At 33.8% G+C, this 27,312-nt stretch overlaps 1 protein-coding gene across 2 annotated transcripts in view; it reads right to left on the reverse strand.

Annotated features, from left to right (window-relative positions):
• The window catches only part of LOC109806930 (PMP3 family protein At4g30660), a 39,226-nt gene extending 14,541 nt beyond the window's left edge, over nt 1-24,685 (reverse strand). The window contains exons 1-2 of one of the 2 annotated variants that reach the window (XM_083068061.1): nt 24,479-24,685; nt 12,504-12,645 (exon numbers count right to left, since the gene is read on the reverse strand). In XM_083068061.1, the coding sequence (XP_082924187.1) occupies nt 12,511-12,645; nt 24,479-24,568 (225 nt within the window). In that variant the 5' untranslated portion in view covers nt 24,569-24,685 and the 3' untranslated portion in view covers nt 12,504-12,510. Of the gene's footprint in view, nt 1-10,765; nt 12,646-24,478 lie in introns of those variants that run through there. The other variant, XM_020369460.3, reaches the window with a different exon arrangement.
• Nucleotides 24,686-27,312: the final 2,627 nt, after the last annotated feature.

Consider the following 27,312-nt stretch of genomic DNA (forward strand, 5'->3'; position numbering starts at 1 on the left):
CCACTAGTCATGAAGTGGAGATTCAAACACAAGTCCTTTTTAAAGAAAAAGAATCTCAACTTCAAGATTTAGTGAAGAAGAAGTGGACTTCACTTAGTACCACCTCTTGTGCTACTTCCTTGGTGGTGCCCAAGGTAGATAAGCCTTCTTTCTTTAAGACTCTTTCTACTTTAGTTGTCTTCATAAAGCACCCAACTTTTGGTTTGTATGATTTGTTGGATACATCTCATGGTGTTGTATCTTCTATTTTTGATCTTGAAGGAAGTTCAAACTTATTTGAACTTACCTTAGATACTTCCCTACAAGACAAACTTAGATTATATGAGTTTTCTAGACTCCTCTTAACACCTTTTTCTCATATGTATCTAACAGATAATGCAATACAAAGTTGTTTAGGTAATTTTTTTAATTGTTTTCTTTATTTTCCAATACATACCTAGGTCACTACATTGGATACCTCTAACAAGATATTTTAGTTCTTAGGAATAATTCTTTAGTGTGCTATAGTTTTAGTCTTTATAACTTTTTAGGCTTTAGTTATACACCTAGACTTCATCATGGGGAGGATCCTATCCTCAGCATTAGAGACTCTAGTCCTTTTAGTTTAGAAAATCTTTTTAGCATTTTTTGTGGAACTCTTATTAGGATGAACTTTCCATCTATATCATATACTACTGCCTCTTATGCTTATTTTTATGTTTTTGTTGGTCATGACGTCCACCATGAAGAACCTCTTGATTTGAGATCAAATCCTTTTCAAGAGGGAAGGAATGATGGAATCACACTAAGGCCAAGAAGACTAAGATGTGATATTTTGAAAGAGGCAACAGGAATGGGTTAGTTTTGAAAACCCAAAGAGGAATGGGTCTACTTTTGGGCCTTAGCTCCTACGTTTTTATTAGCATAAAATTTATTCCTATTTTGCCCTTATCTTTAAATTTCCCATTTTCACCCTTGTATTTTGGGTATCTTAGATATAGGATTTATTTTACTTGTATTTCCATTTTTACCCTTGTATTTTGGGGTATCTTAGTCATAAGATTTATTTTCTTTTGTATTTCCCATTTTACCCTTGTATTATGGGATGCTTTAGATCATAGGTTTTTAATTTTAGGCTAAGGTATTTAATTAGGGAGCTAGACACATTTTTTTAGGGGTGTTTGGACCTATTTTTGGACTTAAAAAGGCTGAGGCCCAAGTGGAGGGAAAAGGTTGCATGGTCTTATCATGCACCTAGATGTAGCCTAACTAAACCCAAGGATTCCATCCTTGGCCACCAAGTTGCATCTAGGGTTGATTTGGGTTTCATTTGGTGTGCATTTGGCATTGTAAATTTCAGCCAATACAACCCTAAATGCAACCCTGGATGCCTCACACTCCTATAAATACCCTAGGCACCACACCTTGTAAATACTTTGGAAATTAATATAGAGTGAGCCTTTTGTTCCTTTATATTTTCCTTAGTCTCTCTTGGTCATTTTCGGCCAAGAACCCTACCTATCTTCACCTTGAGTAAAAACCCTAGGAGTGGCCTTCATCTACCTTGGAGTGAGCCAAACCCTAGAGTACCTCTCAAGCATTCCATCAAACACCTTATATCTAACCTCCATTTTCATCCTTTCCTCCATCAAAGATGTCAATCTTGAAGAACTTGATCCAAGGAGTCAAGGGTTCCTTCACATTGGTCATCATTTCTCCACCAGTGCTAGTAAGGATGCCATCACATAGGGTAGCATTTTGAACCATAGGCTTATTGGGCCTAGTTTTGGGTTTCCTGGGCCTTTGGGATTTTGGTACCCAATATTGGGCTCATTTTCATTCTTGTAATTTTTCCTTTCCATTGTATTTGCTTGGCCATTGTATTTAGGCCTTTAAAATGGGAATTTACAAGGAATAAGTATTAGGCATAAATCATAGAAATCTAATTACATTTAGAAGTAATTAGAGTTGCATTTGAGTGACATGTTTTGCCAAAGTTGGCTGCACATGTGATCACTCAAATGAACCCTAAATTACACTTAAATGTAATTAAGGTTTATAGAAGGAGGGGTTACACACGGGAAGCCAAAGTGGACGTTCAAAATTTGAATTCAAATTTTGGCACCACTTTTGTGTCTTAGGAGTTGGCGCCACTTTCTTGATTTCTATGCCTATATATGCTTAGTTCCTTCCATTGTGTAATGACTTTGACATATATGAGAATTTCTGAAAATATTTCAGCCTTGTTCTCTCCCTCAAAGTCACCTAGAGCTCATAGTTTTACCCTTAGGAACCCTAGTTTCTAAGCTTGGCCGTGAGCACTCTTTTTGGAGTTCTTGCTTGGATGCTTCCATCCTAGCTTAAGCTTCTCTCAATTTTGATTCATCTTCACTCTTCAAATCCGAATTTGCTCATCAAGGAAGAAGATCTGATTTCTTGGAGGAGAATAAGGAAGCCAATCTCTTCACTTCACTTATCTCACTCCATCATTTTTGGTATCAAGAGCAAGGTTATCTTCCTTGAGTTAAGTGTTTCTTGTCTACTGATTGGATTCTGCATTTTTGTGTTTGAATTTGTCACACTTTGAGTTTCCTTTGTGGATCTAAATTTTTTGAAAACAATTCTTGATAGATCCAAAGGTTTGATTGCTTTTCACTTCAATCCGCAATCACCTTGAGTATAAGAATCAACTTGTGCTAAATTTTGTTTGATTTGAGTCTTTTTCATTTTGTGTTGAATTGATTCGGTCATCTTCATTCAATTTCATGTGTTTCTTTTGAATTTTGAATCTAAAGTTTGTATTAGTTCATTTTTATTCTTTATCATGTCAAATATATTCAAGATGTGCTTGGTTGATCTTGTGCTGAAAAAATTTTGAGAAATTTTTTTAAGTTTGGCCGAGACTTATTTTTGTTCATGAGTGCTTTTATTTTTACATAATTGAGTTCATATTCATCATTAGATCATTGGTGAATTCTTTAGAGTTAGGTTTCTATGATGTCTTGTTGAGTTTTCAAATTGAAATTTTCTTCCATAAATGTCATTGAAATTTTGTGATCTAAAAGTATAACTCATTGATCTAGTGATTTACTTTGGTTAATTTCAACAAATTTTGGCAAATTTGAGTTTCTAGAAACAGAGGAAAAACAGAGACATTTGATCTCAATTTGAATTAAAAAAAACAAAAAGAATAAAAAAAAAACCAAAGCATGAACTAGAACACTAGAATTTGAGTTCTACTTGAAGTTGTTTAAATTTTGTTGATCCGGTTGTTTGATTTAATTGATGCACTTATTGTATTTGTAAAAGGAAAATCTTTCTCTGAGTTTGTGATTCAAATTTTAAAAAAAATATCAAAGAAAATTACAAAAGCCGAGAAGCATATTAAAAAAAAATAAAAATTACAATACATTAATTTGTGGATCAAGCAACTTGCCTCAAATTCTTGTTTGTCTTTTAAAGTCTTTTGGTTTTTTTAATCTACTCTAGAGACTTTCTAAGAACATTCTTAATTGAGTGCTAGCATTCAATTGGAGTCTTAATTTCTAGTTTTATTTTTATGGCTTTCTTTGAGTCTTGTCATTATACACCTATTCTTTTGTTTGGTATAAGCTTGTTAATTGAACTTTTGTTTCTTGTCAAGTTTTCTTTCAAAATTTCCAGTGCTGGAAGTAGCATCAAATCCTTGCAAGAAATCCAAACATTGACTCAACAAGACTAGAAAAGAAGGGTTGCCAAGTCTAAGGCCAATGCACTTGAAAATTTGACCAAATTTGTAACCTAAACTTCTAAATCTCCATTCACAAGAGTGACCATTCCTACCATCATTGTGAGAAGCCTATTTTTTTTGGAATTATTGTGTTCATTGTGCAGGTTACAAGAAGGAACAAAGATCTCAAGATTAGAGACGGATTAGAGTTACAAAATTGTTGCTGGAAAATTGGTCACTAAATCCATCTCTAAAGTTGTCTCCATTTCTGTCTCTAAATTCTGTTTTAGGCTAGTTTAATTTTCTTGCATTTTCTTTGATTCCAATCAATTGGTAATAGCTTGGAGGGAGTATTAAGAAGCTGGTCAGGTATATCTCAAACCTTTTAGATCACTCACGTGTAGATCTAGTGGAAGTGGCTTGAAAATTTCATATGATTTCAAGCTTCCACTTAGGAAATCGACTAGCTTGTTAATCTTTGATCTTTGCTATTGTTTAATTATCTTTAATTGCTGTATTTTGGTTGATTCGACTAGCTTGTGTAAATTTTTTTAATTTCTCACGTTTAGACAGAGTCAAGAAAAACTTTTGAAAATCATAAAGCATTAAAATTTTTGTGAAAAGTTTTGTGGAATTGAGATTACCATAAGGAGGTTTAGTAATTTCCACTTGAAAAGGCTTGGTTATTAAGTGGCTCTTTGTAGCTCACCTCCCTTGATAGTGCAATTGGTATACTTAGACCTCCAAGTGTTAGTCTTGTTCCTAGAAAATTCGAAAAACATTTTCTTTTTGCATTACATATCAAAATCTTCTTGAAACTTAACCATGAGTAATCATTCTCAAAGTAATAGTGATTTGGAATCTCCAAAAAGTTTTTTCTCATATTGTTAAAGATATGAAATCACTAAAACTTTGGAGGAAGAAAGAAGTAAAAGAAAGAATTGAAAGAGAAATACAACTTGCTTTGCTCAAAGAAGAAATACAATAGGTTAAGCAAAGAGAAGCAAAAATTTTAGAAAAATTGAAACACAAAAAGAGTCATAAAAGTTCCCATGGCTCCACAAGCCAAGAGGAAGCAGGGAGTTTAAATTTGGATGATTATTATCAACCTACTCCTAGAAGAATCATAAGTGAGCCAAAAATTAGGGAATCACGAGTTGATCTCCCTTCCTTTCATGGCAAAGAGGATGTGGATGCTTACTTGGATTGGGAAATGAAAGTGGAGCAAATCTTCACTTATTGTCACCAAGTAAAGGAAGAAAGAAAAGTTCCCTTAGCCACCTTAGCTTTCCAAGGACAAGCTATGTATTGGTGGACAACCTTGGTTAGAGAAAGAGGACTTCATAATGACCCACCCATTGAGTATTGCAATGATTTAAGGAGTGCTATGAGAAGAAGGCACATACCTTCTTATTATAGTAGGGAGCTTATGGATAAGCTCCAAAGACTCCAACAAAAGATCATGAGTGTGGAAGAATATAGACAAAAAATAGAGTTGTATTTAATGAGGGCTTGAATAAGGGAAGAGGAGAGATTAAGAATTGCAAGATTCTTGAGTGGTCTCAACTTTGATATAAGAGATAGAGTTGAATTACTCCCTTATAGGGACCTTGATGACTTGGTCCAACTTTGTATAAGGGTAGAGCAACAAAAACTTAGAAAATCTTCTAAAAATATCAACTCTAAATCTTATAGCAAGGAAGATCTCAAGAGGGAGGGAAGTTCATTCAAGAGTTACTCTAAAGAAAATCCCTCTAAAACTCAAGAAATTTAAAAAGATGTGGAAAAGAAAAAGATCACCTCACGCACTAGCTCACGGACAAGTAAAATAAAATGTTTCAAATGTCTATGAAGAGGCCACATTGCCTCTCAATGCCCCACCAAAAAGATCATGATACTTAGGGGTAAAGACATTTATAATGACGAGTCCTCATCATCTTCATCTTCTTCTAGTGAGAGTGAAGAAAAAGCTAGTGATCATGAAGAGAAAGTAGAAAAACTTTATCTCGTTGATGGTGATCTCCTTATGGTCAAAAGGCTTCTTGGAAGTCAACCTTGTCCTAATTCATTATCACAAAGAGAGAACACCTTTCATACAAGATGTTTAGTTTCCAAAAGATCTTGTTCTCTCATTGTTGATAGTGGATCATGCTCTAATTGTTATAGTACAAGGTTGGTTAACAAGTTAGCTCTCACCACTGTTAGAAAAGAATGGCACAATCCAAGAGGGGGGGTGAAATGGATTCAATGACCCTTTAAAAATTTATCAGAGTATTTTGGATCTTAAATTCAATCAAAACTTTTCTATGACAGAATCTCCAAATGAAGCTCTTCTAAAGACTTGTTACGAAAATATGAATGCAATATGCTCACTTGATTACAACATAATGAGGTTCAACAATAATGTTCAATTACAGATTTAAACCATCAAGATTCACATACACTTGTTAATCAAGTTTTATCTTCTTTAAAGTTTAACCAAGAAATTACACAAAGTAAAAGATAAGGTAGAAGAAGATTGCACAAGTCTTTTATACTGGTTCAGCCACTCCACTTGTGACCTACATCCAGTCCTTAATCAACACCTGATTAAGATTTGTTCCACTATCTTTAAGCAAGAAGGTTTACAAGCACACACACATGCATATCCTTCAACACTAAAAGATAACCACTTTCTTGACCCCAAGAAAGCACCCCTTGTAGAACCCACTACAAGAAACCTTATTACTTGAGAAACCCTTCTCAAGATTTTCCACAAAGATTCACAAAGAATAAAAGGAACGAATTCACCTAGAATTCTTGAACAAATCTTTATCTTCCCCTTTCAAGAATATGATGATGATGATCTTCTATCAAAGCTTTTCACAAATGTTTTCACTCTTGGATTTCACAAAGAAAACTCTCCAAGATGTCACAAAGACTCACAAAAATGTTTTTCACAAATTGATTATCAGTTCTAACTCATGTCTGAAGTTTCTCAAAGTTCAAACTATTTATAAAAGTTTCAGACACAGATAATCGATTATTTTAAAGAATAATCGATTATTTTGTTCTTCAGATTTTCTGGAAATCAACCAAGAACAATATAATCGATTATTTAGCTGGATAATCGATTATTCCAGAGAGTTGTTCCTGGGATAATCGATTATTTTGGCAAATAATCGATTATTACAGCAAGGCATTCCACTTAGCCTATTAGCTGAAATTATCGATTATATTTAACAATAATCGATTATTTTGAGTTAGTTCTTAAAACTTCATTTTAAGACTCAAAATAACTTTCCAATATTTTTAACTCATCATCATATACTCTCTACTTAGTTTAGATAAGATTTGCTCATGCACAAAGCATACTAAACACACAAAATATAGAAACTCATTCAAAACAATCTATATCCTAAGTTCTATTACATAGCTCCATCTCATAGCATTTTCTTGATTCTTCTTTGACTTTGTTTTTGTGCTCCAAGTTGTTGTTCTCATGTTGTGATCATCAAAACTCTTTAAGCTTTTCCAAAGCTCAACAACCACCATTCCTCACCCTCAACCTTATAAACTTCATTGGCTCAATGAAGGTGAGGAATTGGAGGTAAATCAACAAGTGAAGCTCAAGTTTTCTATAGGTGATTATAAAGATAAAGTGTTATGTGATGTGATCCCTATGAAGGCTTGTCATATTTTGCTAGGTAGGCCATGGCAATTTGACAAACATGCTATACATGATGGCCTTACGAACAAAATATCCTTCACTCATAAAAATAGAAAATTTGTTTTTCATCCTCTAACACCACCCCAAGTGTTCGAGGATCAAAAACAAATAAAAAGAAAAAGAAAGAAAGAAATAAAAGAAAAAGATTTATTAGGGAAGAGTGAGGATGAAGGGACTTCCTCTAAAGAACTTGTGATTAAAGAAAGTTACTTTATCACCAAACAACAAATGAAAAATACTCTCTTTATACATAAGGATCTTGACTCTTATCCTAATGTTGCCACTAGTCATGAAGTTGAAAATAAGCAACAAAAAAATTTTCAAACAAATATTTCTCAACTTCAAGATATAGTGAAGAAGGAATGGACTATCCCTAGTCCTATTTCTTATACTACTTCCTTGGAGGTGCCCAAGGAAGAAAGTATCCTATTTTTAGGACTCTCTCTTCTTTAGCTGATCTAATAAAGCGCCCACTTTTTGGTTTATATTGTTTGGTAGATATCACTCGTAGTGTTCTATATTCTATGTTTGATCTTAAGGGAAGTCTATCTTCAATTGAACTTAATTTGACTTCTTCCCTACAGGCCAAATATAGTTTATGTGAGTTTTCAAAACTCCATTGGACACCAACCTTCCATGATAATCTATCAAATAATAAAATCCAAAATTGTTTAGGAAATTTCTTTGTTTTTTTGTCTTTGTATTCTAGGAAACGCCTAGGTCACCATTTAGGGTACCTTAGGCAAGATGTTTTAGTCTTTAGAAATAACATTTTCCATTGTATTAGTCTTAGTTTTATTACACTTTTGCGATTTCATTCTAGACTATGCTTAGGAAAGGATGTTATCCATAATTTTGGGGAGATTAGTTTCATTAGTGTAAGTTTCATTACTAGGCTAGATAGAAGGATTCCTCTTAGGATACACAATCCATTTCCCTCCTTTTAACATATCACCTCGTATACATGGTATTTTGTGCATGTAGGTGATGATTTCTATCATATAGATCCTCGTGATTTGAGGACCAATCCTTTTCAAGAGGGAGTGGATGATGGAATCATGCCTAGGAAGGTAAGTGGTGACATCTTTAAGGAACCAAGAGGAATGGGCTAGACATGAAGATTTGGGCCAGTCAAAGTCCAATGGGCCTGATGGGCTTGGAAGTCCCAAGTTGATCCTCATATGGGCAACACCTTGAGTTACTCATTTTCTTATATTTTGTATATATTATATTAGTATAGGTTTCATATATTTTGGTCTTCTATTTTAGACCACATAGGGTAGCATTTTGAACCATAGGCTTATTGGGCCTAGTTTTGGGCTTCCTAGGCCTTTGGACTTTTGGTACCCAATATTGCGCTCATTTTCATTCTTGTAATTTTTCCTTTCCATTGTATTTTATTGGCCATTGTATTTAGGCCATTGGAATAGGAATTTACAAGTAATAAGTATTAGGCATAAATCATAAAAATATAATTACATTTAAGAGTAATTAGAGTTTCATTTGAGTCACATGTTTTGTGCCAAAGGTGGTTGCACATGTGATCACTCAAATGAACCCTAAATTAAACTTAAATGTAATTAAGGTTTCTAGAAGGAGGGGCTTCACATGGGAAGCCAAAGTGGACGTTCAAAATCTGAATTCAAATTCAAATTTGAATTCAAATTTTGGCGCCACTTTTGTGTCTTTGGAGTTGGCGCCACTTTCTTGATTTCTATGCCTATATATGCTTAGTTCCTTCGATTGTGTAATGACTTTGACATAAATAAGAATTTCTGAAAATATTTCAGCCTTGTTCTCTCCCTCAAAGTCACCTAGAGCTCATAGTTTTAGCCTTAGGAACCCTAGTTTCTAAGCTTGGCCGTGAGCACTCTTTTGGAGTTCTTGCTCGGATGCTTCCATCCTAGCTTAAGCTTCTCTCAATTTTGATTCATATTCACTCTTCAAATCCGAATTTTCACATCAAGGAAGAAGATAGGAGAAAAAGGAAGCCAATCTCTTCACTTCACTTATCTCACTCCATCATATAGTCTATTCTAATTTAACTAAAAATTACTTAGTTAAAAATAAGTGTATGATAAATAAATAAAATTTTAAAATTACCATAAACCAATTAGTTTATTAAGTTAGCTATATAAATTAATTAATTGTCTTTTAATTAATTAGGTACCTCTTATAGACAAATTAGGTATCCAACTTAAAAAATTAGGTACCTCTTATATATATATATATATTTTTTTTTTTATAATTTCAGCAATAATATTTTTTTTAAGTTATTTTATTTTGAATTACCGTTACTATTGAAATTGATTTTGTATTATTTTTGTAGTCCCATAAACAAAAAGAAAATTATGAGTGTGGATACTATATAATGAAAACAATGCATACTATTGTCAATTCACAAATAATATTTGGGTGGATTAGAGTAAGTTTTATAATTTTGAAAGCTCTTATTTTATGTTTTATTTTACATGTTTTATGAAATATTACTAATTGTTCTAATTTTTCTTAACAAATATTTATATATCGATCACCATTACCGCTAAAACACATAAATACCATAAGGTAGTAATGAGACACATTTTTCATTGACCATTACATTAACTAGCTAGGATGACCTATGTTTTAGTATTGCATTGATTAGGTAGTGTAGACACCCAATTTCGTTTGGGGTACCCAAACCAAGGATAGAGGTCTACTAGAGCGAGACAAACAACCCTCGAAGGGACCAACACATTGGGTAGCAGTTTTGTTATGATAACATCTCTCATTACAAAACTAATTTTGACAATCCAACCGTTGAGATTAAAGATAAATTTATTGAGAAGATATTATCAAAATTCTAGCATGATCCAACAGTTAGCAAGTTTTCTAAAAGCCTCGTACTGCAATTGGAAAAAGTAGTATGTATGGCCCCTAAGGGCCCAATAGAGCACCAAAATGGGCCAAGATGGCTCATAAGTCCCAAAAAAACTCAAGAAAACTGATATGGAGCGTGGAACGGCCGTTCCCAAATTGGAACGGCCCGTTCCGAAACTGGAACGGGTAGTTCTTCCCTCCAAAAAGTTTTGTGTTGAGCAGCATTTTTGTTCCAATAATATCACCCTCTAAAGACCTAATATTCACAATTCGACCGTTGAATTTAAAGATAAATGTCTTAAGAATATACATCATCAAAGTTTTAGCATGATCCAACGGTTAATAATTTCTATAGAGGTCTCACATTGCAGCCGGAAAATATGAATCCTGTACCGGACAACGTTTTGTTATGATAGTATCTGTCACTACAAACCTAATTTCAACGATCCAACCGTTGAAATTGAAGACCAATGTATTGTGAGGATACCATAAAAGAACCAGCACTATCCGACGGTTAACAAGTTCTCTAGAGGTCCTGCATGGTGCCTAGGAAAAGATGGTATTTTTTATAAAATTTAGTCCCACATCGGATAACTCTCTTATGCTTTTATCTCCTAGTTGGCTATATAAGAAACCCTCTGGCCAAGGGATTTGGAGGAAAGAAAAAAGCTACATAGCTTCCCCCCTCTCTATATGAACCTTTGAGTGATAGTGAGGTTTTGTAGAGCGAAGGGCTACCAAATGCGCCCCCGCACGCATTTGGGAAAGTCCCCTTATAAAATGCTTGCTTTAGAGGTTCTAAATTCTTCTCTTTTATTTATTATTTTATTTATTGTTTTATTTATTATTTCATTTATTATTCTATTTATTTCTTTATTTATCATTTTATTTATAATTCTTAGATACCGATAAATAATCATGTAGATAATAGATATTTTTTTATCATGTAAACAATATTAAATAATAAAAAAGGGATAAGATATTTAAAATATTATTTACTATTATGCTGATTTTACCATAGGGTACCAATTTAGGGCGTTGTCGGGGTGCCTAATACCTTTCCTACAGGTAACCGACCTCCAAACCCAATTTTGGCTATGAAGACCTTTATTTCTAATTTCAAAATCTTTTCTTTTTCCAATGTTTTGAGTTAAACATTGGTGGCGACTCCATGAACTCATTTTTCAAAACTATTAATTAAGGATTAGTCTGGTTTCTAGGCATATCCTAATTGAAGAGATTTTTCAAAAGGTAGTCCAAACGATTGGTCGTAAGATCAAAATTTTTTTGGTTATGACAGATAGGACTTATGTATAACATATATTTAAAACTTTTGTTTATCATTTTTTCTCATTTATATTCAATTTGGTCCATTGAGAAGTAATATAGGAAATGTAGACATTTTGCTTCATTGAAAACATATGAATTGTCTAGTATTTATTAATTTATAGGTTTTATTCTGGAAAGCTCCTAAATAAATCAGATTTAAAAAAAAATCACCACTTTTAAGAAGATCGGTTATTGCATAATCATTTTAAGATCGGTTATGAAATAATCGATCTCAAAAGTGAACTTTTAAAATCGATTAATAATCGATTTTAAAAGTCAAGCTTTTAAAATCGTCTATTTTAAGATTGGTTAAAAATCGATTTTAATTATCTATAATAACCGATTTTAAAAGTCTTTTTTTCACTAATAAAAGTAAAGATCAACTTTGAGACTACTCACTACTTAAGTATTAATTGAACTTAATTTTGACGACAAGCTGACCTATTTAGCTTCCGAGCTTAATTTTGAGCCTACAAACTACTTAGCTTCCAAGTTAAATTTCACCAAAGGACAAGTTTGAGCCTATATACTATTTAAGCTTCTGAGCTTAATTTCAGCCAAATGATTGAGTCCAAATCCTTCTCTATATATATATATTAAAGATAAGATAAAGAACTATTGTCATTTCTTTTTTTTCCATAATCAGATTATTTGAGTAACTTAAATAGAGTCATACAAATAGAAATAGATTTAGCAATCACATTAACAGATGATTAAGCAAAAGTTGAACACTTTCAGATCCCGTTCGAGGCTAGCTAACGTGCCACAAGATAAAAAGTTGTAAATCACAATGTGACATAGTCCAGTCTCGATAAGAATGCAGTTCAAGTAGTGTGCATTTTGTTTAAGAGTTAGCTACATGACATCACCACCAAAAGCATATATTGAGGATTAAAAGGGGGCAAACAGCGTATGTACCATGTTGTTACGCTGAATACAGTGGACGCCTATATTCATCAAAATACTGATCACGATCAATGAAGACAATAGCATACAGGGCATAAATTATTCCTGGAATATACCCAAGTATGGTCAGGAGCAAGCAGATCATGAACTCCACCTGCATTAATGCAACCACAGTCTCCGTCACAATCAAGTCGATCGGAGCAAATTCTAGCACACTTTCTAGTTGGTATAACAAACTCAAATTATGTTATTAATACTTATCTTTTTTTTTTTTTTGGGAAAATATGTAAATTTTAAATCTGGTTCCTCTTGTTTATCTTTTATTCATTTTTATACTCGTACTTAACAAAAGTTAAAGTACAAAGTAATTTCTTCAATACAATTTGAAATAGTTGAAATAGGTCCCTATACTATTTTTTTTAATTGAGTTTTCCGTGATATTTCTATATTAATATTTTAGTTTGTATAATGTACTGAGTAAATATTTATTATATGTAACTAAAATTTATAATAAATTATAAACAAAAAAATATTATATTTTAATACATAAATTATATTTAAAATTATTGGAAAAATAATCCAAATTTTCAAATTCAAATATCTAAGATAGTATTTAGATTTTAAAAAATATTGATTCTTTTAGGATATTATTTAGAATTGAAATATATTATATTTATTTTAGAAATTTGTTTCCTATTTTACGATTGTGATGTAAGGTTAATAAATAGAGACTCTTGAGATGAGAAGAATTACCCGACCTGTAGGGAGTCACCGCCTTAAATGAGAGAGGAGGTCATACGAATGAGGGTTTCCAAGTTTCGCCAAAAAACTTGTAAATGAGAGTTTCCAAGTTTCACCCATAAAACTTGTGAGAAAGGGTGATGGAAACTTGTTTAGAGAATCCGGATTGATGTGAATCCTCTTCAAGTTCCTCCCTAGACCTTTGGCTCCTTGATTCTTCTTAAGCTTCTCTAAGGTCTCCAATGGATAAGCTACAAAGATTGAAACAAGGGTCCTCTAGTGTGGAAGAATATAGGCAATCTATGGAGTTGCTAATGATGAGGGCTGGGATTAGGGAGGAAGAGAGGACCACAATCTCTAGATTTCAAAGTGGTCTTAATCTTGAGATAAGAGACAAAGTTGAACTTTTACCTTATAGGGATTTAAATGAACTAGTTCAACTTTGTTCAAGAGTGGAGCATCAACTTACAAGAAAAACTTTTCGAAAAGAATCCACTCCCTCTTATTCCAAGAATTTTAAGAAGGAGGGCCACTCTTCGCTACCTTATCCCAAAGAAGAAAAAGAAAAAGAAAAAGAAAAAGAAAAATCATCTTTTAAAGCACCTTCCAAAGAGTCTAAGTCAAGTGAAATCAAGTGCTTCAAGTGTCTTGGAAGAGGACATATTGCTTCCCAATGTCCTACAAAGAAAACTATGGTTTTAAAAGCCCAAGACCACTATAGTAGCCTTGATGAAGCTACTTCTTTCTCCTCTAGTAGTGAAGAAGAAGCCATAGATTCCGAGGAAGAAATTTTACCTTGTGAAGGAGACCTATTGTTGGTTAGAAGGCTCCTTAACAATCAATCTAGTGAAATTGACCAATCACAAAGAGAGAACTTGTTTCAAACAAAATGCAAGGTCTTAGAAAGTACTTGTTCTCTCATTGTCGATAGTGGGTCTACTTCTAATTGTTGTAGTATTAGATTGGTTGATAAGCTAGCCTTAACTACAAAACCTCATCCTAAACCTTACAAAATGCAATGGATCAATGAGGAAAGAGGTGTTGTAGTTAACCAACAAGCAAACATACCAATCTCTATTGGCAACTATAAAGAAAATGTTTTGTGTGACATAGTGCCATTAGAGGTTAGTCATGTCTTGCTTGGGAGGCCATGGCAATTTGACAAGCACATAATCCATGATGGCCTCACAAATAAAATAAGTTTCCAACACTTAGGTAAGAAGTTTGTGTGGTGTCCTCTATCACCCTCTCAAGTGAATAAGGACCAACTCAAACTAAAGGCTAAGAAAGATGATGAAGAGAAAAGTAAAAACAAAAACAAAAAGAAAAGAAAAGAAAAAAAGAATTTTTCCTTTGAAGAAAAAGGGCTAGGTTCAAGTGAACCTTAACCCTTGTGCCATCCTCCTTCTTTTGGTGCCAAAGAAAGATGGAAATGGAGGATGAACACCTTTTTAAAAGCCATCATTGCATAAAAGGCACCCAATCCCTAAGTTAGATGATTTGGTGAATGAATTGCATAGGGCCAATAATTTTTAAATGGTGATGCCTCTTTGGCTTTCTCCTTTCCCTAGCACTTTCATTTCAACAAATTGTGTACTTAAGGATTGCATAGCTAAGTTTTAGTATTTTTACTTCCCTAATTGTGGTTTCACATCTTTTGAAGGATCAATGGAATGGAAGGGCTTAAAGATTTGAGGTCAAATCCTTCTCAAGAAGGAGGGTATGATGGAGGACCATCCTTGGTACTTCACTTCATGTGAGACCCATCACATGGTTCATGGCTATGGCTAATTTGAGTAGTATAGAATTTATTGCTTTATTCCAATTTTACCCTTGTATTTTGGGGTATTTTAGTCATAGGATTTATTTTCCTTGTATTTCCCATTTTACCCTTGTATTATGGGGTGCTTTAGATAATTAGGGTTTTTCAATTTTTGGGCTAAGGTGTTTTAGAGGAGGTGACGCAATTTTTGGCAAAGTTTGGACCTATTTTTGGTGTTAGAAAGGCTTAGGCCCAAGTGGAGGGCAAAGGTTGCATGGTCTTATCATGCACCTTGTTATAGCCAATCTAAACCCATAGATTCCAAACTTGGCCACCAAGTTGCATCTAGGGTTAATTTGGCATTGCATTTGGAGTGCATTTGGCCTTGGCATTTTCGGCCATACAACCCTAAATGCAACCCTAAATGCAACTCCTCCTATAAAAACCCCACACCCCACCACTTGTAAACACTTTGGATTATATAGAATTTGAGTGAGCTTTTATGCCTCAAGTCCTTATCCTTAGTCCCTAGGGTTACTTCGGCTAGCCTTCCTTCATTCTCCACCCTTGGAGAGTGAAACCTAGAGTGGCCTCCAACTACTTTGGAGTGAGCCAACTTTGAGCCACCAAACACCTTCTCCTAAATAGCTTCCGCCAAACTCCTCCCTTCTCACGCCAGCTTCCTTTCCTTCACCAAGTACCTACCTTTTGTCTACCTTGTTGAACCTAGATCAAGGGCCAAGGCTTCCTCTCTACATTCCCTACGTCAAGCATGGAGGAGGAACCCATCAAGTGGTATCAAGAGCCAAGGTTCTTCAAGGGTAACATCTAGTACTTTTGTGTCTTCTTTGAGTCTTCTTCTTGTTTTTTTTTGCTTTCGGTCATTTTCTTTCTCCTTGCTTTCTTTGTTTGGCCGAATAGCTTTAGGGTTCACACCTTGTCCTTGTGAGCCTTCCTTGCCATTTTAGGTTTCCATGTTTTTTTAGGGTTGCCATGCTTTTCATTTTTCTTGAGTCTCATATGAACATGAAGAACATGCTTTTTGATTTTTGAATCCACCTAAAGTTTTGTCATTTTTTTTGTTTCCTATATTTTGTCAACATAAATTCCATGTATGTGCCAAACACTTTGCATGAAACACATGAACAAAATATGCCATATTGCATTATATAGTGGGCGTGACATATATCTTTCCTTTTAGAAGTCATTCATGCATGCTAAATAGTCCTAGCATGTTCCTTGTATTTTGTTGAGTTTCCATGTGTGAAATGCTTCCTTGCACATGCATATAACTTGCTGCCCACTTTTCCCTTGCATTCCACTTGTTTTGGTTAATTTTGTATGCTTAAAGGAACCCTAAAAGAATCTAAGAGGTGGCTGAAAAAAAAAAAAAAAAAAATTGTGCCAACAACTTGTACCAACTAGTACAAACCTTTCCCACTAAAAAGATTCCTTAAGGAACCACTAAGAAACGCCACTTGTCATCCTCTCTTCTCCTAAATTTTTAACCTAATTTTTGACCAACCATAAGTGCAAAACCTAAGCAACATTTGGGCTTAATTTTAAAAAAAAAATTCGGACCCAAGATATATTAAAAACAAGATTTCCGTGAGCAACAAAGAACAACATCAAAGAACAAAAAAAAAAAAAATTTCTTGGACCAAAAAGGACTTGTTGCTAGACTTGTGGACTTGGACAAATACCTATGCATTTGGGAGTTGGACTTATGACAATTTGACCTTATTTTGGGACTTTCCTTTGGCTGGACCGAAACACAAAAAGAACTTAATCAAGTGGACTAAACACTAACCTAATTCTAGTGCCTTTCTAGGATTATTCTTTGTGTGCTTCCTTTCTTTGATTGAGTCTTAATTTTTTTTGCTTGTCTTTCTTGGCCTCTTTTGTTTTGTCATCTTAAATTCTTTTTTAGTTTAGCCTTTCTTAATTGTGCTTTTCAGTTTTTATTTCTTGGACTCTTGCTTTGGGTTGGTTTTAATTTCATTGTAGGTCAAAACCCACTCTAGTCAATTTTCACACCTTTGGTGGATTTGAGTGGAGGGGTGAACCGAATCCAAGCCTAGCCTTTGGAGGGACTTACACCACACATAAAGGAGTGAACAAACACTTGGAGAGGTCTAACACGTTTGTTCATTGTGAAGGAACCCCATTGGAGGAGTTTGAAGACTTAAATTCTTGTTTTTGTCTAATTTTTTTTTGCTTACTTTTCTCTCTCGGCCTCTTTGTTGTTTCTGGCCTTAGTTTCATTCTTTTGGTTTGTAATTTGGCCATTTCTAAACCTCTTCAACTTGGTTTTAGTTCGTGTAGTTGAAGGTGATTTGAAAACCTTCACCTAGGACCTCGACTAGAACATGTTTTAAGTGCTTTCCTTTTGCATGTTTTAAAGCTTTTAGTAGTATAATTGCTTAGGACTTTATCTTTGTGCAATTACGTTTAGAAGGCTTGTTTTGCCTACTAGGGGTAACGTGCACACACTCACCTTTGATTGTGCCAATTCGTTTTTGTAAGAGAAAGTAGCAAAAAGGCTTAGTGATTTTTACTTGATAGGGCTTGGTTATTAAGTGATTCATTGTAGTCCACCTCCCCTTGAAAGTTCATTTTTGTACACTTAGGCCTTTTTCCTACCTATCTTGCACCTTGAAAACCTTTTGTGAAAACTCTTTTATCACTCACTCTTTGTGAAAACCTTTTCAAACCTTTTTGAAAACAATTTGTGAAAACCTTTTCTTGATCAAAGATGAGTGATCATTCTAGTGTCCATGGTCGTAATTCTTGTAGTACTAGGTCTAGTGTTAGGGATGAGCTTAGGCAACTCAAAGAGTACCTAAGAAAAAAAGAAGAGGAAAATATAAAAATAGAGGAAGAGTTGAGAAGAAAAGAAAAGGAGTTTGAAAAAAATAATGAAGAAATAAAAGGATTGCTTGCTAGGCTAGTTATGGGAGGAGAGGCTAGTGGTTCAAAACCAAGAGTCACTTCTCCTCAACCCTCAAGAGGTAAGGGGCATATGTATGCAAGTGTTCATGAGGAGGAAGGGCATCATACCCAACCTCTAAGTGATATCTTCCATAGTAGTCATCACAATAATGATTACTATCAAAGACCCCCAAGGCATCATAGAAATAGGGAGTCTTCCAATAGGGAACCCAACATCAATCTTCCCTCATTTCATGGCAAAGATAATGTTGAAACTTATCTAGATTGGGAAATGAAAGTGGAGCAAATTTTCTCTTGCCATGGAATAAGTGAGGATAGAAAGGTTTCTTTAGCAACCCTTAGCTTCCAAGGGCATGCTATGTATTGGTGGACTTCCTTAGAAAAAGAAAAAAGAATAAACCATGAGCCTCCAATTCAATATTGGAATGAGCTCCGTAGTGCCTTAAGAAGGAGGCATATTCCTCCATACTATGATCGAGAGCTTATGGATAAGCTACAAAGATTGAAACAAGGGTCCTCTAGTGTGGAAGAATATAGGCAATCTATGGAGTTGCTAATGATGAGGGCTGGGATTAGGGAGGAAGAGAGGACCACAATCTCTAGATTTCAAAGTGGTCTTAATCTTGAGATAAGAGACAAAGTTGAACTTTTACCTTATAGGGATTTAAATGAACTAGTTCAACTTTGTTCAAGAGTGGAGCATCAACTTACAAGAAAAACTTTTCGAAAAGAATCCACTCCCTCTTATTCCAAGAATTTTAAGAAGGAGGGCCACTCTTCCCTACCTTATCCCAAAGAAGAAAAAGAAAAAGAAAAAGAAAAAGAAAAATCATCTTTTAAAGCACCTTCCAAAGAGTCTAAGTCAAGTGAAATCAAGTGCTTCAAGTGTCTTGGAAGAGGACATATTGCTTCCCAATGTCCTACAAAGAAAACTATGGTTTTAAAAGCCCAAGACCACTATAGTAGCCTTGATGAAGCTACTTCTTTCTCCTCTAGTAGTGAAGAAGAAGCCATAGATTCCGAGGAAGAAATTTTACCTTGTGAAGGAGACCTATTGTTGGTTAGAAGGCTCCTTAACAATCAATCTAGTGAAATTGACCAATCACAAAGAGAGAACTTGTTTCAAACAAAATGCAAGGTCTTAGAAAGTACTTGTTCTCTCATTGTCGATAGTGGGTCTACTTCTAATTGTTGTAGTATTAGATTGGTTGATAAGCTAGCCTTAACTACAAAACCTCATCCTAAACCTTACAAAATGCAATGGATCAATGAGGAAAGAGGTGTTGTAGTTAACCAACAAGCAAACATACCAATCTCTATTGGCAACTATAAAGAAAATGTTTTGTGTGACATAGTGCCATTAGAGGTTAGTCATGTCTTGCTTGGGAGGCCATGGCAATTTGACAAGCACATAATCCATGATGGCCTCACAAATAAAATAAGTTTCCAACACTTAGGTAAGAAGTTTGTGTGGTGTCCTCTATCACCCTCTCAAGTGAATAAGGACCAACTCAACCTAAAGGCTAAGAAAGATGATGAAGAGAAAAGTAAAAACAAAAACAAAAAGAAAAGAAAAGAAAAAAAGAATTTTTCCTTTGAAGAAAAAGGGCTAGGTTCAAGTGAACCTTAACCCTTGTGCCATCCTCCTTCTTTTGGTGCCAAAAAAAGATGGCAATGGAGGATGAGCACCTTTTTAAAAGCCATCATTGCATAAAAGGCACCCAATCCCTAAGTTAGATGATTTGGTGAATGAATTGCATAGGGCCAATAATTTTTAAATGGTGATGCCTCTTTGGCTTTCTCCTTTCCCTAGCACTTTCATTTCAACAAATTGTGTACTTAAGGATTGCATAGCTAAGTTTTAGTATTTTTACTTCCCTAATTGTGGTTTCACATCTTTTGAAGGATCAATGGAATGGAAGGGCTTAAAGATTTGAGGTCAAATCCTTCTCAAGAAGGAGGGTATGATGGAGGACCATCCTTGGTACTTCACTTCATGTGAGACCCATCACATGGTTCATGGCTATGGCTAATTTGAGTAGTATAGAATTTATTGCTTTATTCCAATTTTACCCTTGTATTTTGGGGTATTTTAGTCATAGGATTTATTTTCCTTGTATTTCCCATTTTACCCTTGTATTATGGGGTGCTTTAGATAATTAGGGTTTTTCAATTTTTGGGCTAAGGTGTTTTAGAGGAGGTGACGCAATTTTTGGCAAAGTTTGGACCTATTTTTGGTGTTAGAAAGGCTTAGGCCCAAGTGGAGGGCAAAGGTTGCATGGTCTTATCATGCACCTTGTTATAGCCAATCTAAACCCATAGATTCCAAACTTGGCCACCAAGTTGCATCTAGGGTTAATTTGGCATTGCATTTGGAGTGCATTTGGCCTTGGCATTTTCGGCCATACAACCCTAAATGCAACCCTAAATGCAACTCCTCCTATAAAAACCCCACACCCCACCACTTGTAAACACTTTGGATTATATAGAATTTGAGTGAGCTTTTATGCCTCAAGTCCTTATCCTTAGTCCCTAGGGTTACTTCGGCTAGCCTTCCTTCATTCTCCACCCTTGGAGAGTGAAACCTAGAGTGGCCTCCAACTACTTTGGAGTGAGCCAACTTTGAGCCACCAAACACCTTCTCCTAAATAGCTTCCGCCAAACTCCTCCCTTCTCACGCCAACTTCCTTTCCTTCACCAAGTACCTACCTTTTGTCTACCTTGTTGAACCTAGATCAAGGGCCAAGGCTTCCTCTCTACATTCCCTACGTCAAGCATGGAGGAGGAACCCATCAAGAAGCTTGTGCTTCAAGCTTCTAAGCTTGTGCTTCAAGCTTCTAAGCTTGTGCTTCAAGCTTCTAAGCTTGAGTGTGAACAAGCAATGTGAACACAAATCAAGGTGGGCGGCTCATGGACTTTATTTTACTCCAACTGGTTTTGAAAAAATGTTGATTTGGTTTAGTTAGGTTCATCCAATGTGAATGAAACCTAGCTAAATCAAATCTATGAAAAATTAGGAGTAAAATGAGTCTAATATGTAAAATTTTGCCTAGGCCCATCTCTAGGCCCAATTGCTAGTAACACTCTCTAGCTTGCTAGTTACACTCTCTAGCTTGCTAATGCCACTCCCAATCCTACTACTAGAAAACTAAGAAAAGAGTGTATTTCTAGATTAGGTTAAACGGAGTCAAAGTGTCCAAGTAACCTACCCTAGAAACAATATACAATAGCTAATAAAAGGAAATAAAGTGCCTCACAAATACAAAGGCAAAAATACACCTATACAAGTATCTACTATATACAAGGTACAAGAAATCAAACTATACAATGTATGTACAATAGAGACTATGAGACTAAAAAGAGGAATCATACTCAATACTCATATTGAGCATAGGTCTAAGAAGCACCTCCTCTCTAGAAACCTCCTCTAGCCTCCTAACCATGGACCTAGTTAAAGGCCCAATGGTCTTCAAGTGTGAGCCTCCTTGGATCAACCTTCACCCTTCTTGGTCTTACCTCTTCCAAAGGGATCCTTGGGGATTAGATTTCCATCAAAGGGGTTTTCTAGTTTAACCCACAAAACTTGAAGGGAGGATTTTCAGGATATATGTAATACATTTTGAGATAAATAATGAACATCCTCGTGGACGTAGGCATGAGGGGCTGAACCATGTTAAATAAATTTTTGTGATATTTTCTTATTTCTTTTATGGTGTTATTTTAATATGTTTCTCATCATTATTATTGTGCAAAAAGAAAAGAATATTTTTTTGTTCCTAACAGTGGTATCAGAGCTCATGGCTCATGGACCCTGGTGGCCTGTCACTTCAGTATTGAAGATTAACATACAACTATTTCAATACCCAAGAAATGGAGATAAGAAAAACTATAGAGTAAAAGTATGATTGAAGATGATTGTGACAAACATCCATGACAATAAGGTCAAATTTGAAAATTTTAATTGAGGGAGGAATAGTTAGAAAAATTCAAATTTTCAAATTCAAATCTGTAAGATAGTATTATATTTTAAAAGATATTGATTCTTTTAGGATATTGCTTTATAATTGAAATATATTGTATTTCTTTTAGAGATTTGTTTCCTCTTTTAAGAGTGTGATGTAATTTCAATAAATAGAAACTCTTGAGATGAGAAGAATCACCCGACTTGTAGGAGGGTCACCCTCTTAAATGAGAGAGGAGGTCATATGAAGGTGGATTTTCAAGTTTCGCCAGAATACTTGTGAATGAGGGTTTTCAAGTTTCACCATAAAACCCTTGAGAAAGTGGTTTTCAAGTTTAACCCACAAAACATGAAGGGGGACTTTTAGGATATATGTAATACATTTTGAGATAAATAATAAATATTCTTGTGGACATAGGCATGAGGGATTGAACCACGTTAAATAAATTTGTGTGATATTTTCCTATTTCTTTTATGGTGTTATTTGAATATGTTTTTCATCATTATTATTGTGGGAAAAGAAAAGAATATTTTTTTGTTCCCAACGGTGGTATTAGAGCTCATGGTTCATGGAGCATGGTGACTTGTCACTTAAGTATTGAAGATTGACATACAACAATTTCAATACCCAAGAAATGGAGACAAGAAAAACTGCAAAGTAAAATTTTGATTGAAGATGATTGTGACAAGCATCCATGACTACAAGGTCAAATTTTAAAATTTTCAATTAAGGGAGGAATTGTTGGGAAAATAATTCAAGTTTTCAAATTCAAATCTCTATAGAGTAAAAGTATGATTGAAGATGATTGTGACAAGCATCCATGACAACAAGGTCAAATATGAAAATTTTAATTGAGGGAAAAACAATTCAAATTTTCAAATTCAAATCTCTAAGATAGTATTTAGATTTTAAAAGATATTGATTCTTTTAGGATATTGTTTAGAATTGAAATATATTATATTATTTTAGATATTTTTTTTCCTCTTTTAAGATTGTGATGTAAGGTCATTAAATGGAGACTCTTGAGATGAGAAGAATCATCCGACCTGTAGGGGGTCACCACCTTAAATGAGAGAGGAGGTCATATGAATGAGAGTTTCCAAGTTTCGCCAGAATACTTGTGAATGAGGGTTTTCAACTTTCTTCAGAAAACTTGTAAGGAAAGGGTTTCCAAATTTTACCAATAAAACTTGTGAGGAATGAGTTTTCAAGTTTAACCCACAAAACTCGAAGGACGATTTTCAGGATACATGTAATACATTTTAAAATAAATAATGAACATCCTTGTGGACGTAATCATGAGGGACTGAACCACATTAAATAAATTTGTATGATATTTTTCTATTTTTTTTATCATTTTATTTTAATGTTTCTCATCATTATTATTGTGCGAAAAGAAAATAAGATTTTTTTGTTCACAACAAAAATTTGTATAAATAGATATTTTAAACATATAAGTTATATTTTATATTTGTGATAAATAATTTATATTATAACACACTATTATTTTTATTTATTAAAAATGTTAAAATTTAATTTATGAATAATTAAGATAAATAAAAGCTAAATTAGATTAGAAGTTAAAAATATTTTAAAACTTTCTTGTAAAAAAAACTCTTAAAAATATTTAATATATAGATTTTAATTAAATAAATATCTATGATTTTTAAATAGACCAGAATTTTCTCGCTAATTCCAATCCCAGAAAATTAACTCCAGTATTTTGTTTTCTTAGTCTAGAGACTTAATGAAAAAAGGTTTAGAACCTATTTAAAAATTTCAAATAATGTAGAAATCAATTTATTAATTTAACCTTTAATAGAATTAATATATCTCAAGTCCCTTGCTAGTCGCTTGAAACTAAAAATATTAAATTTTTTATAATTTAAAATTTAAAATAAAATAAATTAAAAATGCATCGTATTTAACTTGAATATTTGTGTGTTTTTTACATTGCCAACAAATTAAAAAACTACCATGCATATGAATTTTAATATAATTATTACAAGATAACAGTTTTCAATTATAGGGCGTTTTATGGTTAGATAACATATAAATCATTGGTATAATTTAATTAATTCTACATTTATTTTTAAATTTAAAATTATATTTATACCATAAAATACAGAATAAAAAATATACACCAAAATAATGTATTTTTTAATATCATTTGACGTAAAGTATCTTATATTAAAAAGATTATTTGTTTTAATAATTATTCTAAATTTCATATTAAGAATAATTTTTTGATTAATTTAGTCTATTCCACAAAAGTATAATACAAAATCGTTAATTTGACAAAATGTTCAAGATAAAATGCTCAAATAGACATTACTAGAATGCTAAAATTACTTTGATGCACAAAATTCAATGAAGATGATCAAAAGCAGAGAAATGATTAACAGATCAGGAACTTCCTTTTCTAATGAGTTGTAACATGATATGAATCATATGATATGGGGTGTTTATATTTTATAAAAATGGAAAATAAAAACTCTAGCCATGACCTAATGTTGGTATATATGTTATGTGTATATAGAAATATAGTAATAAAAGAAAGGGATGCATACACTGCAGCATCCATGGCGAAAGCAAACTCCAATTGGAGGGAGTAAGATGGCTATCATAATCTCACAGCATATTTCACAGCGATTGGGCATTTTCAATTCTCGTACAGTGCCTGTTGTCGATGAATCTGTGTTACAAGATATATAGATATCTTGCACTTCTTTCCTTTCACATCTGAGATGATAGTAAATCAAACGTGGATGGTTACGTTTTCTATTTATATACTTTTATGGCTGCATTGAATTAATCGCCTTTCATCATGGAAGAGCACGTGTAATTTCTTTTATAATTAATGTCAACATTTTCTGCAAATTTGTTGCGTTCTAGTATTGTTAATTAAATTATGATGTAAATTCTAGAAAAGAAAAAGAAAAATCTAGAAACATAAGATAAAATATATAAAAAAGAAAAAGAAAATTCTAGAAATATAAGATAAGATATATAAGTCTCTAGAAAAATCTAAAAAAGTGTAGAGACTTGAAGAGTCTAAAAAATTCTATATATTTCCACCATCATCTAGAGACGGTGCTCTATAAATAAGTAAATTGTGACTTCATTGTAACAACAATGACAATTATCACAACTACGTACTACTACTCTCTAAATACAAATAAATTTCTATTATTCCACCAACTATTCCCTTGAAAACTATTATATACTAACAGTGGTACCAGAGCTACGTTCGGTCATCTACTGGCGAAGAAAAATCACCCAACTACTTCTCAAATTCCTTTTTATACTTATAAACATTTATCTTTGATCTATGGCCTCCAATACCGTTAATTTTTCATCTGTCCCTTTACCTGTTTTTACTGGTGAAAATTTTGATCTTTGGAAGCTCAAACTAAAGACATATTTTATCTAGAGATGGTGCTCTATAAATAGGCAAATTGTGACTTCATTATAACAACAATGACAATTATCACAACTACGTACTACTACTCTCTAAATACAAATAAATTTCTATTATTCCACCAACTATTCCCTTGAAAACTATTATATACTAACAGTGGTACCAGAGCTACGTTCGGTCATCTACTGGCGAAGAAAAATCACCCAACTACTTCTCAAATTCCTTTTTATACTTATAAACATTTTTCTTTGATCTATGGCCTCCAATACCGTTAATTTTTCATCTGTCCCTTTACCTGTTTTTACTGGTGAAAATTTTGATCTTTGGAAGCTCAAACTAAAGACATATTTTATCTCACAAAAACTATGGGATATCGTTCAATCTGGTTATACAAAACCAGATAATACTATCACTTTGTCTAAGAAGGAGCAGAAGAAGTTAGAAGATTGTGAACAAAAGGATGCACAAGCACTGTTTGTTCTTCAACAAATTGTGCGAGAAACTATCGTTAGAAGGATCATGGATGCCGATACTGCAAAAAAGGCATGGGATATTTTGGAAGAAGAATTTGAAGGTAATGAACAGGTACGCTCTGTCAATCTACACTATCTAAGAAGAGAATTTGAGACCATTAAAATGAAGGAATCTGAGACCATTGAAGAATACTATGGAAGAATAAAAGAAATAGTTAATAAAATGAAATTATATGGAAAAGAAATTAAGGAGAAAAGAGTGGTAGAAAAAATTCTTATCACTCTCACAGAAAAATATGATTCCATTATAGCTTCCATAGAAACTTCCTCAGACCCATCTTCTCTATCGGTGAATAAATTAATTAGTCTCCTCGGAGCACACGAAGCAAGATTAAATAGCTGTGTCGATAGAAATTTAGTTGAAAATGCATTTCAATCAAAACTTAAATTACAGTCTAGAAATAAAGAAGATGGAGAAAAGAAAAATGCTGGAGAATATTCTAGAAACAAAGATTCTAGAAATTTCTCTACAAACAAAAAAGATAAATACGTACCCTTCATGTGGTATTTGCAATAATTCGGGACTTGTAGAAAAAGATTGTTGGCATCGTGGAAAACCAATATGTCACTATTGCAATAAACCCGGTCACGTGGAGAAGTACTGTCATAACAAAAATAAACATCAAGCAAATTTTGCCGAAGAGCATAATCAAGAGCAACGTCTTTTCTATGCTAACCAAGAATCTTGTGATAACGGAGATGGAAGCTGGTACTTGGATAGTGGATGCAACAATCACATGGCCAAGGACCAAAGCATCTTCAAAGACATTGATAAATCTGTCAAAGTCAAAGTTCGATTGGGAAACGGCACCATGGTGGAGTCTCAAGGAAAAAACATTGTCATGGTGGAGACAAAGAAAGGTACGAGACTCATCAAGGACATGTTACTAGTTCCCAATCTTAAAGAAAATCCTTTAAGCATTAGCCAAATGATGGAAAATGGGTATTCTCTTCACTTTGAAAGAGATATATGAAAAATTTATGATAGTAAAAGGATAGAGATTGACCAAGTAAAAATGGAGAAGAGAAATATAAGTTTTCCTTTAAGCTTCAACCGTGGCACAAATATTGCCATGAAGGTAGAAGTTGATGACTCATTGCTTTGGCATCGGAGATTTGGCCATTTCAATATTCATGCCTTAAAGCTTCTATATCAGAAAGGTATGATGAGAGATCTACCCAGCCTAAAGGAAAATATTGAAGCTTGTGAAGGATGCCTTCTCGGAAAGCAACATAGATTACTGTTCTCAAGTAGTAATGCATGGAGAGCCAAGGACTTGTTGGAGCTAATTCATACAGATGTTTGTGGACCGATGAGGAAACCATCACACACCAACAACAGGTATTTCATCCTCTTCATTGATGAATTTTCTAGAATGAAGTGGGTCTATTTTCTGAAGACAAAGTCAAAAGTCTTTGGAATATTTAAGAAATTCAAGGCCCTTGTCGA

The sequence above is a fragment of the Cajanus cajan genome, chromosome 2 (genome assembly GCF_000230855.2).
Source record: "Cajanus cajan strain Asha chromosome 2, NIPB_CcT2T_4, whole genome shotgun sequence".
NCBI lineage: Eukaryota > Viridiplantae > Streptophyta > Magnoliopsida > Fabales > Fabaceae > Cajanus > Cajanus cajan.